Genomic DNA, 18075 nt, shown 5'->3' with positions numbered 1-18075 from the left:
CTGGTACAGGTGTACCAGAAAACTGAACCTTCCAGCGCGATTGTTGGATAAAGAGGGAAAGATTAGTTATTCTTCTGGCATTGATAATTTTAACCTACGATTCGTTCCCTGGAGACACCTGAAAGGTGGTGCATTCGCACAAATGAGTAGGAAGAAGAATGGAATGCTTCCTTCTAAGCGTCGTCTTCAGGCGCGGTTTAACTTTCTCATTGACGTTTTCTCCTTAAACGTGAGAGGAAGCAATAGTAGTTTTAAAGTGAGGCTTTTAGAGGACTTAAGTATTATCTTCAATATCTATGGTTCTTCCTGCCGGGAGTTTCTAAGATGTGCCAAGTCGTGAAAGTTGACTCCGGTGTATAAAACGGCGTTGTTAAAAACCTACCCACAACGAGGAGCATCTCTTCAGCACGTCAAAACTGCCTCACCTGTCATTCTGACCCCGGCATGTGGAAACGAGTGCGGCAGTCTTGAGGGGAACAGCTCTTCCTCCAGCAGGAGATGAGCAGCGCTCACCCAAACAGTTGCCTATTTTTTTTTTTTTTTAAATTCTTTTTAGTACGAGGGAGCGAACCCCTTCGGGCGGTGCGGGACCCGGGGCGCGGGGCTGCGGCAGAGCCGCGCTGGGCGCTGGGCCCCGAGCCGCGGCCGGGAGGTGCGGGGGGTGCGCGGCCGGACCCTTCCCCGCCCGGGGCGGCCCCGCGGAGCGCTCGGTCCCCCGCGGCAGCCGCCGGCCGCTGTTCCCCGCTCGTTCCCGCTCTCGGCGCCGCCTGGCTCCGAGCAGCCCTTTCCCCCCGCTCTTATTTGTGCCTCCGGATGGTGATGAGAGCGGGGTGCAAGTGGGATACGGAAGATGCGCTGCTTCCCTCCCTTCGCCGCGGTGCCTCGCCAGGTCTTGCAGGGCTCCTTCCCAAGCCCGGGCGCTCGTCCTGCCGGAGTTCCGCGGTGCCGTTTGCCCGCCGCCGGGACCGACTCCCTCAGCCGAACCGCAGGAACCTCTCAAGTGCAAATCCAAATCAAGCGGCGGGCGCGCTAGTGCAAATGCCGCTCTCACTCGGTGCATTCACATCGGAGGAGTCTGAGCGATGGGCTTTTCCCAAACTGTATTTAAAGCAAGCGCTTGAAGCGGGGGGGCTGGATCAGGAGTTTATAATTTCGGGAGTATCTAAAAACTCCTGTCCCTTCAAGACACACCGCGAAGGAGAGAAACTTTAGTTGGGGGGGGGGGGGGGAGGGAGAAAATTTCCCCCCCCCGAAGGCGCTTCCTGCTCCCGGGGTCGGCGAGGCGGCCGGCGGCGGGGCTCCCCCCGAGCTCCCCCCGCGGCCCCCGCTGGGGCAAGGCGGGGAAGGCTCCCTTCGTTCGCCCCCGAAGTGCAGAATTCTGGTGGCAGCTGTTCGGGGCGAGGAGAGCGCATCTCCGCCGCCCTGCGCCGCTGCCCTCTGACCCGCCGCCAGTCCCTAAAAGCGCGGCTGCCCGGGGCCGCGGCGCACGAGCCCCCATTGTTCCGCAGCGGGCACGGTCCCGCCGGCCGCGCACGGCGCTCGCTTGAGCGGCGGGGCTGCAACCGAGCAAGCAGCTGGGGTGGATCCGAGCGGGCTGCCTTTGGCGCGTTACGGGGACAGGCTCGGCTTTATCGCTCGGAGAGAGCGACTTGGGTTGTTAGGAAACATTTTCTCCTTGTGCATGCATCGGCCAAGGTTAGCTCAAGTGGGAATTCCGCCCCCTTCCCTTCCGTCCCTGCCCCAGGTTTAAGAATAAATGCAGAAACGGTCAGAGTGGCATTGCCAAAAAAGATCTTAGTACAAAGAGAGGGCTTTTATTCGAGGAAATGTACCCACGCCTATTGCGAAACGGTCCAAAAAAAAAAAAAAAAATCGCCATAATAAGCCTTACCATCGCCTGTACATTTACATCGTATGTTCTTGTTTTCTCACTTTTTATTTTTTAATTTGAATATCTTACCCTGTTTGGTTGGACTGGGTTTTTTTTTTTTATTCTTTTTAGATTGAGAAATTGCATCTCAAAGATGCTAAGATCGTATCTTGAAAGGTTGGCCTCCACTCCATAACGCCATCAAACTGCTGTTGCTTTTCTTTAACGTTAAAATAACGGCAGCCTCGCCTTTTGCTAACCTGACAAAATCACTTACTGCATATTTATCAATTTGGGGAGGGGGGTCAGCATGGTAAATTTCCTGGAACAAAGATTGTGCGAGATGTATTAGTTCATCTAATACCATGTCTGTCACTTATGTAGACAGAATAATTCGGAGTTCCGGCTTTGCCCTCAATCGTGCCTGAATTAAGTATACGTTTTTATGAAAGTTTTATGGGAAGATTTTAATTTGCAATTTTTTGGGGGGAGGACTGTATGAAACTCCATGAAAATAATCTAGCATTTAATAGAAAGGTGGCTTTTCGAAATGCAGCTGAACGTGGATGGAAGGAGTTAGGATTTATCCTGAAATGGAAATTGTATTTCTATCCCGTTAAAAAAAAAAAAATAAAGCAGGTTAAAGAGAGGAGCTGCACATAATGAGTCAAGGAAATCCTTGCGCTGTCCCTTTAACTACCGAACATCTGATTCCCTCATCTGGCAGATGGTCTCTGAGCACAGATTTGCATTCATTGTCTTGAAATCTGTTTTCGCGTTGGTGTTATATAGATTTCAGAGGCAGATCTATACACAGATCAGAATACAAAAGGGCTAGGAGGAAAATATCACCGAGGCAGAGTGGGTTTAGCAAAAAAATAAAATAAATGCGGACGCAGGTATCGTCCTGGTTCGCAGCGGGCTGGGCTGGGGAGAGCTCCAACTTCCTTTAATGGGAAATTCTGCCCGCATAGCATGTTATAAAAACTTTTAAGGCTAGACCTGACAGCCCGCGTGTAGCGAGAACTTCGGGGTGCGTCGCAGCCCCTCTCCCTCGCTCCCACAGGCAGTCTCTGCATGCGCAGCCCCCGCAGGCATTGCGACCGCCACCCAGTTCGTTCCCCCGAGCGCTTTTTTTTTTTTTTTTTTTTAATCTATTTTAAACACCGCGCCCGAAAGCGCGCCGGCCAGCTACCTGGGCGATCGCCGCATTATTACAGCACGGAACAGCTTGCCTGGAGCCTGCCGCTGTGGCGCGGCGCAGCGGCCCCCCCCCAGGCAGCCCCGTCCGCTGCGGGGCCGGCGGGCTGCACCGCCAACGCCGTCTCGGCCCCGCCGCGCTGCGCGGCCGCGGGAACTGCGCGGTGCCGGGGGCCGCCCCGCGCCCCGCCGAGCCCCGCCCCGCCCCGCCCCGTCGCGCAGCCGGCGGCGCCCGCAGCCCGCCAATCGCGGCAGCCTATGCAAATGAAGCGCCTTATTTGGGCGGGGGCTCCTCCCCCCGGCCCTCTGTGCGCGCCCGCCGCCGTAACCCATTCATGGAGCCCGGCCGGGAAGGAGCGGCTCTTCCCGGCGCAGCGTGTAGCCGGGCGCTCTAGCTCCGGTTCTGCCTTTCTTTCACAACTTAGACCGCTCCTTTTTTTTTTTTTTTTTTCTTCCCTCCTTCTTCCCTTCCCTGGATTAGGCAGCAATCAATCCTCCTCCCTGTCTCTGCTGAGAAACAGGTGATCCTTGTTAACAGCGATCAGTTTCTGGATGCAGTTTCCTCTCCTGCGTTTGAAGGATGATGATACCAGGCAAGACTGAATCAGCGTAACTTTATTTTGCAAGAGGAAAAACTTTTTTTTTTTTTCCCTATTTGAAGGCATTAAAAACACGTAGCATTTAAAAGCAGAAGAAGTTGGTTTTAAAGCTGAACTTCACTTTCCTGGGATTTGTGTGTGTCAGTTTCAAAGGCTGCGTCTTTTTTTTTTTTTTTTTTTTTCTTTCTTCTTTTCTCCTCCCTTATCCCCCAAAAGGAAACTGTTGATAGTTGGAATAGACTTTTTAAATGTTTGGGATTCAAGATACTTTAGGAAGAGGACCAATTCTGAAAGATAAATCTCTAGGTTCTGAAATGGATTCCGTCAGGTCCTGGGTCAGAAACGTTGGGGTTGTGGATGCAAACGTAGCAGCACAAAGGTAACCGTGACTATTTCTCCCCCCACTCTTCCCCCACTTTTTTTTTTTTTAAGCAAGCCTTTTCTTTACTCCCTGTTGTTGTTTGCATTTGATATTAAGTTTATTTCCCCCCTTTCTGTCCTCCTCCCGGTCTCCTCTAGTCAGTGAAAATTCAAGGTAGTACAGCTAGAGCTAGGGAGAAGCGCTCCAAAATCGGAGAGCATCAGGAGTCCTAAAATCCGGTGCGGGGATCAGATGACAGAGAGATGGGACCATTCTTTCTTTCTCCGCACAAGGGAGGTGCGTGGGGGTGGATCGGTGGTACCCAGCGATACAGACTACTCCTTCCCGCTTTCTGGGCTAGGCAGCCGAATAGGAGTGGACCAAGTTAGAATGAACTTAAATGTAGATCTCCCCCCGCACCCCCGCCCTCCCGGCCCATCTTGTTTTACTTAATTCAAGCGGGGCTCAGTAGCTACCGTTGGCATTGGCGACGCCTTCACCCGTGGACTCCGGGCTGCTAGCTGACTAAAACAGGCGAGCACGGCGTGGTCTCGAGTGGGAAGGGGACTCTGCGGAAAGGGCAGATGTGCCGGCAGCGGAGCCCGAGGGCTGCCCGCGCTGCCCGCCCCGCACGCTTGCTGCCGGTACACCTGCCTGCCCGGACGAAGGGCTCTGCTGCCCCGAAAGGCTGGTGAGCGGGGGCTTGCCCACTGGGGTTGGACTTGTTTGGGCGGGTTACCTGCTCCCCCCCCCCCTTTATTTTCTCTTCCCAGCCAAGTCGCACAGGACCGTTATTCCAGTCTCTTCCTGTTAGGGGTAAGACGATGAAAAACCCTTTTAGGTAAAATATTTTGTCTCCTCGCTCTCTGGATGCCTTTTTTAAAAAACAAACAAACAAACCCCAAACTAAAAAAAAAAAAAAAAAGTAGCATCAGGGAAGGGGAAGGCTGAATTGGTCCCGGGAATAAGTTGGGTTTTATTTAATTATAGAGACAAGGTGCAGGGCATGTAGCAGCAGATGGGACTTCAAATGAAGCCGGGATGTTATAGAAATAAGTACATCCATGCCCCCACCCACGGCCTGATCCGTGAGCAAGGTTTTCCGAGCACTATGGGAGGAGTTATCAGAGTTTTATGAATGTCGATAGAGGGTTTAATAAATACGATGGGGGGCGGGGGGGAGGAGGTTTATTCCTGGGGAAACCGAAAGTAAAAGGAAAGGGCTCCTAAGAAGCCTGCAATTCGCGGGAGCGGTGGAGATGCAGTCGCAATGTGCTAGGTGGTGGCATCGCCAGGTTTTTTTTTCAGAGATCTGTAACAAACTAAGAAATCCGAGTTCGTACATGCAGAATGAGAGGAAGCCCCAAACTAGGTGCAGTTGTGGCGGATGCGGTGAGTTCACACCGTACCTATTTGGCAATGGAAAACCCGGGGAAACATCTGTAGTTCTCCGAAAGAGTCAAATACTTTGGCCAATGCAGTGGAGCTGTTTTGGGGACTGAAAACCGAAGCTGTTCTGACTCCAAACTTGTCTGGCAGATAGACTTTGTCTGCCTGTTAAGTAATACGGAGGTGCTCGCGTGCACCTATTTTCTCCGCAGTAGGCAGAAATCGGCATTAGGGAGAGGGAGCTGCAAGTAATTTCACTAAGAAAATGTAGCTACATTTTTTTGTGGATACGCAAAAGCGTTTGAATCATTCCAAGCCGGGAAATGTGTGGGGAAACGTCACTGCATTTTTGCAGTCAGAGACAGGATGTGGGCAAGGGCTAATTAACCTGAGTCTAAATTCTTTCAGTTTATATCGGAAATTGAAGATGCAGGCATCGGTTCAAATAGGTCAGTCACTAAAGACTGCATCGACAAACTTTGCCGCTGAGGAAAGCGGATGCTGTGCTTGAAACTAGTTGTCTTTTACCCAAAACGTAGGTGCCCTCGAGTTGACAGTCCGCTTATAGGCAATGTTTTAAGGTCGCTTGCCTTCTACAGGAAAAGCGAACGGCGCTGGGGTGTACAGATAGCACTTCCAGACTCTGGTACGTTCCGTCTACTTCCCAGCCTGCGCGTTGCATTCCAGAAAGCAGTGTGACAGGCGAGAGGAAAATAGGCAGAGGGGGAAGTGAAACGCTTGCCGCCTTCGGCAGCGACCGATCTCCTGCCGGCCGGGGTCTGTAGACCCTTCTGGTCCTCCGAGCGCATCTGCCGGGCCAAGCCGAGAGGAGCGGCAGGGCGGCAGCTGCAGCCGCCCCCCGCTCCCGGCCCCGCTCCCGGCCCCGCTCCCGGCCCCGCTCCCGGCCCCGCTCCCGGCCCGCTCCCGGCCCGCTCCCGTCCCGCCCGCAGCACCGAGCGGCCGCGCCTGGAGCGGGGCTGGAGCCCGCGGTGACAAGCGGCTGTCGGTCGCCTCCTGCGGCACTGGCAGGCGGTGGGCGATTCCCGGCTTTGCTCTGAACGTGCTCTGCCTTTTCTGTTGCTGTTTTGCCGTGACTGCTGCACAACCTGGTAATGTCTTTGTTTCTCCCCCCACACCCTATCCCGTGTGTTTCCTCCACAGCGGAGTAGCTTTGTCCAGAGCTCACTTTGAAAAGCAGCCACCCTCCAACTTGAGGAAATCCAATTTCTTTCACTTTGTTCTGGCTCTCTACGACAGACAGGGGCAGCCCGTGGAAATAGAGAGGACAGCTTTTGTGGACTTTGTAGAAAATGATAAAGTAAGGCTTGTTATCTTTCTTCTTCCTCTCTTCCTCTCCATATTCGATCTTTTCTTCTCCCTCGTTGAGCTGCTAACTTTTAATACCTGTTGTCCCTAACAAAACACAACCAGCTCTTGGTCAAGGGTTCAGGTGCTTTGGTAGAGCTGTTGCCCTCTGTGTGCTGCTGCAGTTAAAAAGGCTTGCAAGCCTCTGCCGTACCGGGAATACAATGGGAATTTCATATGCCCACTAAAAATAGAATATAAAATTTCATGGGGAGCAAATGTGCCCTTTTTTTTGGCGGGGGGGGGGGGGGGGGGGGGGGGAATACCTACCAGATCTGCCAAGTTTTATTAGTACCCATACAGAAGTAGAATCTGACTTGTAGTATGTCGTATTATCTGTTGAGCTTGATTATATGTATTTCTTAAGACTCCAAAGTCAATGGCAGGACCTGCAAGGCATTTGCTTTCGGATTTTAAATCCATCTGTTGGCCACTTCACGTTGTTTTTACAGTTATTTTCTTAGTCATGGACAAGATTTTTTTAATTATGAAGGATGCTCATAAATAGTTATCTTCTAGGAAATTACAGTAAAAAAAAACATGCAAGAAGCATCCCTGTAACACAACCTGCAGGACATAAATATCAATAATGACTCAAAATAACACTATTGCAAAATAACGAACACACTAAAAACAAAACCCACTGAGCTTTCCCACTGTCAAACTGCTTTATATTAACTGATTTGAGATGTACAAATTTGTCTCGGTGCATCGCCTTGAAAAAGTTGAGAGCATAATAGCAAATAAGAGAGGAAAAGTAGTTCTTGAACTCCTACAGGAAAAGATGTCAGCAGTATTTTGTAGTTTGTCCTGGGTCATTCGGAAGGTTAATATATCCCAATCAGTAGATGCACCTCTCAGAATTTTAATGAACTTTGTGGTCACTTCCATCATGATTATCAGCTTTTGCATTTTAAATGTGCCAAGTGTAAGTTCTGGAAGAATTTTTTATTTTAATTCTCTCTTTCAGGAGCAAGGCAATGAAAAGACAAACAACGGCACGCATTACAAACTCCAACTCCTTTATAGCAATGGTGAGTCCCCTTTCCCGTCGCCTTCTGTAGACTGTACAGTGAGGCAAGGTTGGTAGGTGCTGTCACTGTGATTTCTAAAATACACAGAACTCCCCTTGCACGATGCCCCTTCAGCGTAGGGAGTTTAGAGGTTCAGAGGTAAACTCTGAAGTTTACCTCGTGTGGATGGGCTTGGGAAACACACTAGAGGAGACAAAACTATAAATGGTCTTTCTGAGGATGTTTCATAAGGCACTAGATGAAACTAAATGGTTTTGTTCTGATGTTTAGGGAAAGTTGCATGTAACAGCACTGTTTATTACTCTTCTCTCTCGCTCTAGGTGTCAGGACTGAACAGGATCTGTATGTTAGACTCATCGATTCAGTCACTAAGCAGGTGAGCATAGCTAACGTGTGCCGTGCTATCCTGTCCCGCCTCATCCTTCCTTTTTTCTTAACATTGCCCTGCATGTTTTTAATTCTCTGATTCATTTTTGTCTCTTGTTCATCTGTATTGCAGACCTTATTTTTGAGGGTGATTGGAAAGTAATGCTCTTAAGCCTGACTTCCCCCCCCTCCTCCCCCCCCCCCCCCCCCCCCCCGATTGTAAGTTTTTATCCACTTTTTATCAATATTTATGTATGACCTGCTTTCCCTTCTCATAAAGGCTTTGGGGGATGTTATTTATTTGCAAGTGATGGTGAACAATGGTAAAAAGCCTTCACCTCAGATCTGACTATTATGACAAATAAGTACCCCCTGACCCTACTGGCTTACCCCTTTTCTTAATTTTTTTAGCCCATAACGTACGAAGGACAGAACAAGAATCCCGAAATGTGCAGAGTTTTGCTTACTCATGAAGTCATGTGCAGGTAAGATGACTTTATTAACAGTATATCATTTGTTGAGTTTGTTTTCCACAGATGCCAAAATGGCCTTTCCGATGAAGTTGTAGGTAGGAAGAGTTTGATTGTTTGTTTGTTTGTTTTGTTGTTGAGTCAGAGACACCCTTTGTGTGGAAGACTTTCTTTTTACATGTGGATAATACTTCATTTGGGTTCAGTACAGATATTTGGGGTGTTTTTTGTTTGGGGTTGTTTGTGTAGTTTGGGTGTTGTTTTTTTTTTTTTTGTTTTACTGCAAGAGATTTAGCAATGCTAGGTCCACAGTCTGAGCTGTGCTATTTTTGTTTAAACTAGGCCTTTGTATGTGTGGTTTAAATCGAGACTTTTCATATGCTTATTTCTTACAAAATTCCTGCTCACCTTTTGAGAATGAGCAGTTTAACTTACAGATTTTTATCTGGAAACTAAAAGGCATTCTCCATGTAATTTTCTCTGGTGAAATATTTTAATTTTCTTAAAGAACATTAATGATGATAATTTAATTAATTTTGCTTAGTTCTACCCCAACCAAAAAAGAAACCCCTCAAACCAAAACACAAATCCTTCTTTCCTATACCGTGTAAGGAATATTTAGTGGACTTCCACTTTTTAATTAAAAAAGACAGTATTTTTAGCATGTAAAGTTATAAATTAAAGGGTAAAATGAGTTGAGGATGTTTTTAATAACATTTGTATAAGTCTGAAGTTGCATGTACCTTATGTATGTACATCGTGCTTCCATGGTAACTTATTACTTTTCTTGTTCTCATGTAATTAAATTTTTTTCAATACATATAACAATGCAAACAGTCAATGTTCTTATATTAAAATGTGTTAAATTGTGCATAGAATGTTCTTTCATAAAATGAAGGCAAAACCAATCTTGACCTTTATTAAACACAGTTTGTGATTTATTGTATTAGTGGGAGGGGGTTAAGCTGTTGGACTGAACGTTGCTGCTTTTAATGTTGCAGTTTGCTACTTGATTTTTTTTTTTTAATAGCCTTTTAATATAGTAGTAAGAGCAGCTTATTTGGACAGACTTCTTGTGAAGGGAAAGTCTCAGTTTCAGTACTTAACAATTATGTTAACTGTTCCATTACTTCTTAAATATAATAAGAATCGAGTAAATGTGTAGTGTTTATCTGTTGTGCTTTGCTCTCATTAATTAAGAAAATGAGCGTTGTTACTTTTGACCAACATTCACATATGTACGCACAAACACAGCGTACGAGAGATGCATACGGTGTGCTTTACGAGGACCTGTAGATGTAGTAGCAAAGATCAAAGGTATATATGTTACTTTGTGGCACATCTAGAACTTGACTACATATTTAAATATATATGCTATCCGTATTGTTGAAAGTCTTCACTACAACTAGGTGAACATTAGAGAAGGAAAATCTTTTGAGTTGCTATGCAGTTGGGTCCTGGTTATATATAAATAACAGTGAGCATACTTCTTTCTCTGCTCCTCCTGTATAGAGTGCAGTTCTATTTTAGAAGTTAAAATATTTCAGCAAACACCAGCACCTTCCCATCCAAATGTACTTCTTTACAATAAAATTAATTTGGCTTTTTCCCCTGCTTCCTCTCCATGCCTTCATAGTATCAAATGCTCTGTTCAGCTTTTATATTCCTGGTCTCCGCTGATGCCTATAAACATATTCCGTGCTTGATTTAAGGTAGTGTTCTACAAATGTAAACCATTATTCCGATGACACTGAACTCTCCTGCTTGATAAATTAGCCAAGGAAAAAATTACAACTTGGGGACATCCTTTCTATGTAAAACACAGATTAGCGAACAAAATCAGAAGCGCTGTGTAACCTAATCAAGACATTTGATTTTAAATGTCGTGTTTTCCTAAAGTACCTCTGAACAGGATGCTGCGTATTCTGAAGAGGCATTACACATATCACTTTGAATAATGCCAAGGGAATGGATCCAACTCTAGTTAAACTTGACATTTTATTTTATTTCTTTTAAGTACAATAATCAAATCTTCCTCATTGTGTGCTGCTTAAGTGGCAGCATCAATTTTTAAAGCCCCTAGTTTATTTTGCATTAGTAACAGTATATAAAAATTTAATGCACTGTACCCACTCTGCTGTCCAAATTGATGCCTACTGTTTTTAAAAAGAAGGGTCTGACTGTCTTTCTGCTCCTCTTCTTCCAATCCTCACTAGTTGAAGGTAGGCGCTTTTTTTTTTTCTTTTTTTGTACATAATCACGCACGCAGATATTCTTGCTGTACAGAGACAAGTGCATCGGAAACTCCCCATCTTCCACTCAGACAGTGACAGATGCGTGCTTAGCAGGAAAGTTGTCTAAATATTGATACGGCTACAACAATCTGTCACACCAATTGAAAGTTAAACTCTCAACTCTCAATAATTAGTGCTTTCAGTGAGAGGTTCTATTTATTTATTTACAGATCTGAAATTTTTCATTTGGGTTATTACGGCCTAATGGGAACTGTTCCTATTAGGTGGGTCTATCTTAAATACACAGTCATTCCCCGCAACGGGTGGAAATCAAGGTAAACAGTCTTCTCTCCTGGAATAACTTTTTTCTCCTCTCCTTTTTCTTCCAATTGCCGACTAAGAGGAAACTAGTTGTTATGCTGCTGCCAGCAACCCCCTGTGCCCTCAATGCTCAGAGGGTTAAAAGGTGGTATAATTTGAACAGAAGTAGTCTCAGGGCCTACAGCTGGCTAATAACAGAGTTGTATTGAGTGCAAGCGAGCCCCACAGCTGTGACTTTCGCCACAAGGCTCAGACTAGACAGGAGCTCTAATCAGCTGGGCCAGGCGGCCACTGGGGCCTGTGTCTTTATCGGCCAGATGGTGTGAATTTAGACACTTTTGTTATGCAATTGCAGGGAGGAGTTGGGGAGAAGAAAACAAAACAAAGGCCACCATGCTGTGAGCTTATTTGAGTTTGAAATTAGAGACAGATTTTTTTTTTTTTTTGGGGGGGGGGGTGAGGGGAGGGAAGTTGAGGGCTGAATTTTAAAACCGTTTTAGTCAAGTGTGAGGAAGGAAAGGATGCAAGTTTGCCTTTGACATGAGCCTTCTGGAGTATTCAGTTTGTGGATCTGGTGTTGTCTGTGGTGGCTTTTTGGTTTCTGTGTTTCTTTTTAGTTTTTTTCAGGACTGTTCATAATGTAAACCACTATTTTTTCCCACATAGATCTAGTTAGAGGGGAAAGTATAATAAGTAAAGGTGTAAAAAATAGAAGTCTTAGGCCTTGATATTCTTGTTTTAAGCAAATGAGCATCTCTAAAGGTATGTTCCTAGCACAACATTGTAGCCGAAGTGTAAATACTGGTGATGTCATGCCAATAATTTGCTTTAAGAGAATATTGTAGGCTTTGATCCTGGATCACCAAGTTTAGGATTTTTGCCATTGACTTAAATTGGAACAAGTGAATTCTGTTACAGACAGCATTTGTAGAACAAACCCAGTGGAAACGTTAGTGCTTGGATACTGTGATGAAATACTTGGAAACAGGGGTTTAAAGATATGAGAGGTACTTTTGCTAAAATGCTGGGCTGAAACATCCTTAGTCTTTAAAAGCGCTCTGATTTACGTGTGAGCTAGTCGTTCATTGGGAGTGAGTGACTGTTTTCCTTAATTAAGATGTTTTTTCATATATGTCTGGGCTCAAAAAGTATTATGGTCAAAGGGGAAAAAAAGCTAGCACTCTTAACAAAAATCTGCTAACCTAGTGTGATAAGAATGTAGATATTTGTAAAATATTTGGACAACTTCAGCCGTAAGCCATGGTTTTAGATGGAAAATTTTTAAGTATCACAAAGGTAAAGTTCCTAACTGTGGTAACTGTGCAAACTACAATAAAATAAGATGCACTTATTTCAGAACCCAGCCACATTGTACTCCAATCTCGCATAATTCATGCTAAAACACTGTATCAAGAAATGGCAACCTTTCTGGGAAGAGTATACGAGCTGATGAGATGTGTTGGAGGTGCTGCTAGTGTATTCTGCTTGAACATTACTGTGGTGTAGTGCAATCAGAAACATTTTTGGGGACCATCTGTGTAAGTTACACGACTAAAGCAGATCTCATTTAATATTATTGCAAAGAGAGGAACTGACTGCTGTTTCAGCTAGATGTAGAAAAAAACCAACAACAAAACACTACAAAACTATTTTTTAAATTGTGTTCCTTTTGTTGTTTTATTATAGCGGCATGTAAACCAGCAAGGCATTTATTCCCGGTGTTATTTCCAATGCATTGTTATATTAGACATGTCAGAAGTATATGTCAAATTTATATTTTTCTGAGTGAGGGTTTTCTGCTTTTTTGGGTTGTGGTTTGTTTTTTTTTCTTCAGAAAACATCTTGCATCTTGGCTTTTAGTACCAAAATATGCAATTCTTTATAAACAATCATTAGGCAGTGAAATGCATGAGATGCACTTAAAACAAAGTTGGGAGACGGAGAGAGTGGGGATATTCTTAGCTAGTGTGAATTACCATAGCTTCACTGAAGTCGATGGAGCTATGACAATTTACAGCAGCCAGAGGGTCTGCCCCAGGGATTTTTAAATATTTAGTGTATCCTTTTATTTTAAAAGGACTAGCATCGATGAGTAAGTGCAGGTTTGAGGCAAAGGGAATGTAGAAATGTTGAAACAGTTACAGCTGCTATTCAAATAGATCTGCTAGTTGTATCTCATCTTGCTGGGCAATTTCAAGTTGCAAACGGGAGGTCCCTGGCACACACTGTAACTTAAGGAGAAAATGCATGCATTTGAAATTTTTCATATCCGAAAGAGTTTTTTTTTTTTGTCTAAATGCTTCTTTTAGGTATTTATAATTGAATATTAGGCACTTCAAGAAAAAAAAAGCTACTCTCTCATATTTTGTACTGCCTTCATTGAATTCAAGCATTTTATTTAAATTTTTAAAATTCCTCTGCTTGGAATTGCTCCCCAGTTGGAAAACTCTGGGATTCAGACTGACTTGAGAATTTTGTATAATAGGTGCTGAATACATTTGCCACTGTACAAAAACCTAAACAATGTATTGATTCTGTGGGAGTAAATTTGAACAACCTCAGCAGAATGTGAAAAACATAATTTGGAAAGGCATTTGTGTAACTTATGGCAGAATCTGATCTGTTGATTTCTGAGGCATACGGGACTTCTGATATAGTCAAAGTTTTGGATGCCTCCATCCTCCCCCTCCCATGTTAGCTTTGGTCAGAACAAACTATCGGAGCATCAAGACAGCTTAAATCTTCTAACAGGCTTCTACATTGCTACAAATTTTTAAAATTGAGAATTTCAGAGCAAGGACTGTTTTTAAAGTCTATTAAACTTCTGGTACTCAGCTGGTGTATATGCAAGGAGCATCACCCATGTCAATGAGTATATCAGTGGAAATCAAATAATGACCTGTCTCTTGATTTCTTTTTTCTTTTTTTTTTTTGTTTGTTTATTATTATTAAAAATGGGAAAAGGAAATACAGTGGTTCTGTTCTTGTTTCCTGAAGAAAGTTTAATTCACTGGGAGTGAAGAACATCAAATAGTTTCTGAGTGTAGGTTGCATTCTTTTGTACCATCTCCTGATATATCTGTGTATATATGTACACGTCCATGCATGTGCACACACACATGTATTTACACACACAGAGTCATCTTTGTGTGTCTGCATGCACATGTGCGTAGATGTGGACATAACACGGATATTGCAGAATATCATTCTGCAATACGAACCTTTCTGCAAACTCCTGAGGGCGACAGTGTTATCTTGCATTTCCTTATGACATCAGATAAATATATTTATTTTATGTTGTCAGCTCATCAGAGAGAGTTCTAATTTCTTTACAATCGTGTTGGTGTCCACACAGTATAAAAGGTGTATATATACATGCTTAATCTTAAGGGCTTATCATCACTGAATAATTGCAAAGGGATTTACAGATGAAATGCCAACCTGAAAAACTATCTCTTTGGATCCTTAGTAGGATCTAAGTATGTTCAGTTTCTGTTTTTTCATTGGTGTTACTATAGTGTTGAAGTTTTCTGTGGGCGTATGAAACTTAGGGGTTACTAGATATTTAATAATCAACAAATCAGTTATTAAAATATAACAAATCAGTAGGTTGCTTATAGTCAGTTCTAGCACCTTCTTTTGATGGACTTTTAACCATACATAACACACGATACTCATGCCAGTAATGTCATTATGACATCTGTTAATCATTTATTAAGCCTTTATAAATAGCTCCTTAGTCTAAAGTGTGACCATATTGCTGTTCATTTTTGGCTGGGAATTTAAAAAAAGGCTCCAGGGAGCCAAGTGCCAAACTCCAGCTGGAATCAAGCAGAATTTGGGTGCCCAATTCCCTTAGTTCTTCTCCCTTCCGGAAAGCCTAGCCAGAATTTTCTCAGTTACTCTTCTAGGTGTATATTGAGTCTTGAAGATTTGCAGACAAGACTTTTAGCTGGTTGCTTTGCTATCAACTGTCCCAGTAATTCTTTAATTTTGGTTTTCTTTCTCTCTCTAGTCGGTGCTGTGAGAAGAAAAGTTGCGGCAACAGAAATGAGACTCCATCTGACCCTGTGATCATTGACAGGTAGGAGATGAATCCTCATTTTCCCACAAAAACAATGCCAAATTGTTGTGTGTGCTTTGAGGTGGCTGAGGGTCTTTCATGATGGTTATCTGTCAGCGTCTGCCATTTGGGTATGTCTGTGCTTCGTGATTCTTGAGAAAAATGCCAGCCTAAGAGTTGGTTAGCTTTAGTGCATCTGGGCTTACCTGGACAAAATTGTTGATGTTTATTTTGTAAATTAAGTTCTCTGTGTATCATTTTCATTGTGACCAAATATTCCCTGTACGTATCTGGAATATTTTCTATTCACCTTACTGAGACAGATAAAGCTTTGAGCAACCTGGCAGCTTCAATAATATTCTTTAACAAAATAATGTTATTTTTTCTAGAAATGTGGGGAAGAAGGAAGGGGTAAAGGCAGAAGTGCAACATACTAGGCAGGATTAAAACCGACGGCTTGGGGATTGTGAGCAATTTTATGTAGAACAGCAGCTTCATATATTAGTCAGCTCCCGATCCAGGTCTAGGTTCTGCTTGCCAGTTTCTGTTAAATAACATAAATGGGGAGAGCAGCAGTTTGTTAAATCATGAACTGGCACATGAAAAATTGTTTTCGTGGAGGCTTAGAAAACTAGCCTGTGGAACTCACTGACTCAAAGTGTTGTTTGAGATCTGGAGTTCAGCAAGATTCAAAAAGGAAAAACAAGACGACAGAGCTGTTTCAAAAAGAAGTACACAACCAAGATCTCCAGAAGGAGAACAGTAACTAAGGAAAAGTCAGGAAGAAATCCACCCTCCCACACTCCCCCCCATTATTCTACTGTAACTGTTTAAAGAGTTTCTTTTCCCTGAAGCAGCTGGTACAAGGGGCTAGTGGAGAGCTGATGCTGAAGTGGATGGACTGTGGATTAAGTTTTTGTGTCTGTATGTGTCTGGCGTGTTCTGTCTACATTCTAATAAGCATTATTTGTCATAGTATTTCTTGTGAATTTTGTTTTGGCATTCAGAATGGTCAAGCTGGTTTGAATAAAGATCTATGATTATTTCCTTCATTTTTTTCATCACAGAGTCAATCTAAATAATTTTGGAACTTCAGTGATGTGATGGGGTTCTTCCTTTACCCCATGGTTTTCCCTTTTAATTTTGTACTGACAAGTTGTGGTTGGGGCCACAGTTGGAAATTCCAGCAAACTGGGCTGTTTGTGTGGGTGTAAGGGGCAGTTTCCTGACTAGAGGCAGAAGTCCTAGATGTGCCATCTTGACCTTTTCTATGAAATTTCTAGCTTATTTTTGGCCGTGTTGATGTTTGGTATGAATCTGCATTTGGGAATTTTCCAATCTGAAGTCTGAATTTTCTGAAACTTGTCTGACTGCTGGAGAAGCAGCATGACGTAAGGCAGTGTATTAGTCTATGAGTTAAGGCCGTGAAGGGGCTGTTCCTACCACTAACTGTTATTTTGTTGTCTTGAGCAAGCTGTCCCTTCTCATGCAAAATGAAGAGTCCGACGCTTTCTGTGGGGATTTGAGATCTGTTGATGTAAAATGCAATGGAAGTGGAACTATTAGAAAGAGCAGGGTTATTCTTTTTAACAACTGTGTGTAAAACGTGCATCACAAGTCATCTGTGTGGTCAATGAGTCCTAAGCTTTCCTAACTTGCTCTGAGCCCAAACCTTTGTTCATAACTCCCTTGCCAACAGCAATAGGCGTTCTGCCTATAGGCATTCTGTTCGTGTGGAAGCATCCTCTAGGTTCAGTCTGGCAGTTTCTTGTTGAGCGTCAGTTCTTCCCTGTCATCTGTGTGTGTGCATGTCTCAAAATTGCAAGTGAAATCTGGAGTTCAGTAGGGGTAATAACAAGGTAGATGAGAGAAATAAGGGGTACGGCCCGATAAAGCTGTTTTCGCTTGGTTTTAAAGGCAGTCACAAAATCAGGTTTAGGCCACAGAGGAAAGAAACGATTACAAATCTGCATTGCTGTCTGGAGGTGGCATGGTTTAGCGAACAGTGTGGTGAACAGAAGCTAAACTCAAAGCTAAATCTTTTTTCTTGTTCTACCGCTAATCAGTAATGCAGCGTCTAGCAAATGACTCCCTCTTCTGTACAGTTATTTCTATTCCACCATTTTACCCAGTTAAACAAGGTTTGAGGAGTGAGGGATAATCCTGTGTACTGCATCTTAATCAACACATGTAATGCAAATATAATAACAAAGTTATGCTGTACATGTCTGTGCACAGAGGAATTCATTGTGTAGCCTGTCATCCTCAGACATTTCCACAGCAGTAAGTACAACTACTTAGGAGTTTAACTAAACAGTCCACTCTCCCAAGCTACGTTCAAGGGGGCTAATCTTTCCATCTTTCAAACAAGCAGAAAACTCTGCTGGAGAGTCATATGTGTTCTGAACTAGCTTGGGAATCTGGGCAGCAGTGTTCTTATTTATTTAGGGGGTCTTTATATGGCTTCTTTAGAAGAAAACATCTATGCCTAAGAACGTGGTAGCAAGTGGAATGTAATTTCTGAAATGCAGCTTGCAACAATCTGCAATCACGCAGGCCAGTAAATATGATAAGATTTTCAATTCAGTGTTGGCTTCATGATGGTTTTTTTTCTTAGCTTAAAATGAACTACATGTTTCTAAAAATAAATAATTGGAATGAAGGTGTTTTTTCATTGCTTGAAATGATAGGTACATGTAAAAATTTGTCATGTAACAATGCAGCTGTTACATTCTAACATGTCTCTAGAGAAGTGGGGGGAAAAAAAAGTAAAATGGAGAGAGAAAGGATTACAAAAATACAT

General features: G+C 43.7%; 1 protein-coding gene across 6 annotated transcripts in view; it reads left to right on the top strand.

The window, feature by feature from the left end:
- Positions 1–3917: 3917 nt before the first annotated feature.
- Positions 3918–18075, top strand: part of EBF2 (EBF transcription factor 2) — a 144840-nt gene continuing 130682 nt past the window's right edge. For 5 of the 6 annotated variants that reach the window (XM_075724194.1, XM_075724191.1, XM_075724189.1 and 2 more), the window contains exons 1-6: positions 3918–4048; positions 6581–6737; positions 7755–7818; positions 8139–8194; positions 8596–8669; positions 15225–15293. In XM_075724194.1, coding sequence (XP_075580309.1) covers positions 3918–4048; positions 6581–6737; positions 7755–7818; positions 8139–8194; positions 8596–8669; positions 15225–15293 — 551 coding nt within the window. The remainder of the gene's footprint in view (positions 4049–6580; positions 6738–7754; positions 7819–8138; positions 8195–8595; positions 8670–15224; positions 15294–18075) is intronic. The other variant, XM_075724190.1, reaches the window with a different exon arrangement.

Source organism: Pelecanus crispus, chromosome 21, assembly GCF_030463565.1.
Source record: "Pelecanus crispus isolate bPelCri1 chromosome 21, bPelCri1.pri, whole genome shotgun sequence".
Classification (NCBI taxonomy): Eukaryota; Metazoa; Chordata; class Aves; order Pelecaniformes; family Pelecanidae; genus Pelecanus; species Pelecanus crispus.
The sequence above is the reverse complement of the archived record's forward strand: the minus strand, read 5'-3'. Positions and strand labels throughout refer to the sequence as shown.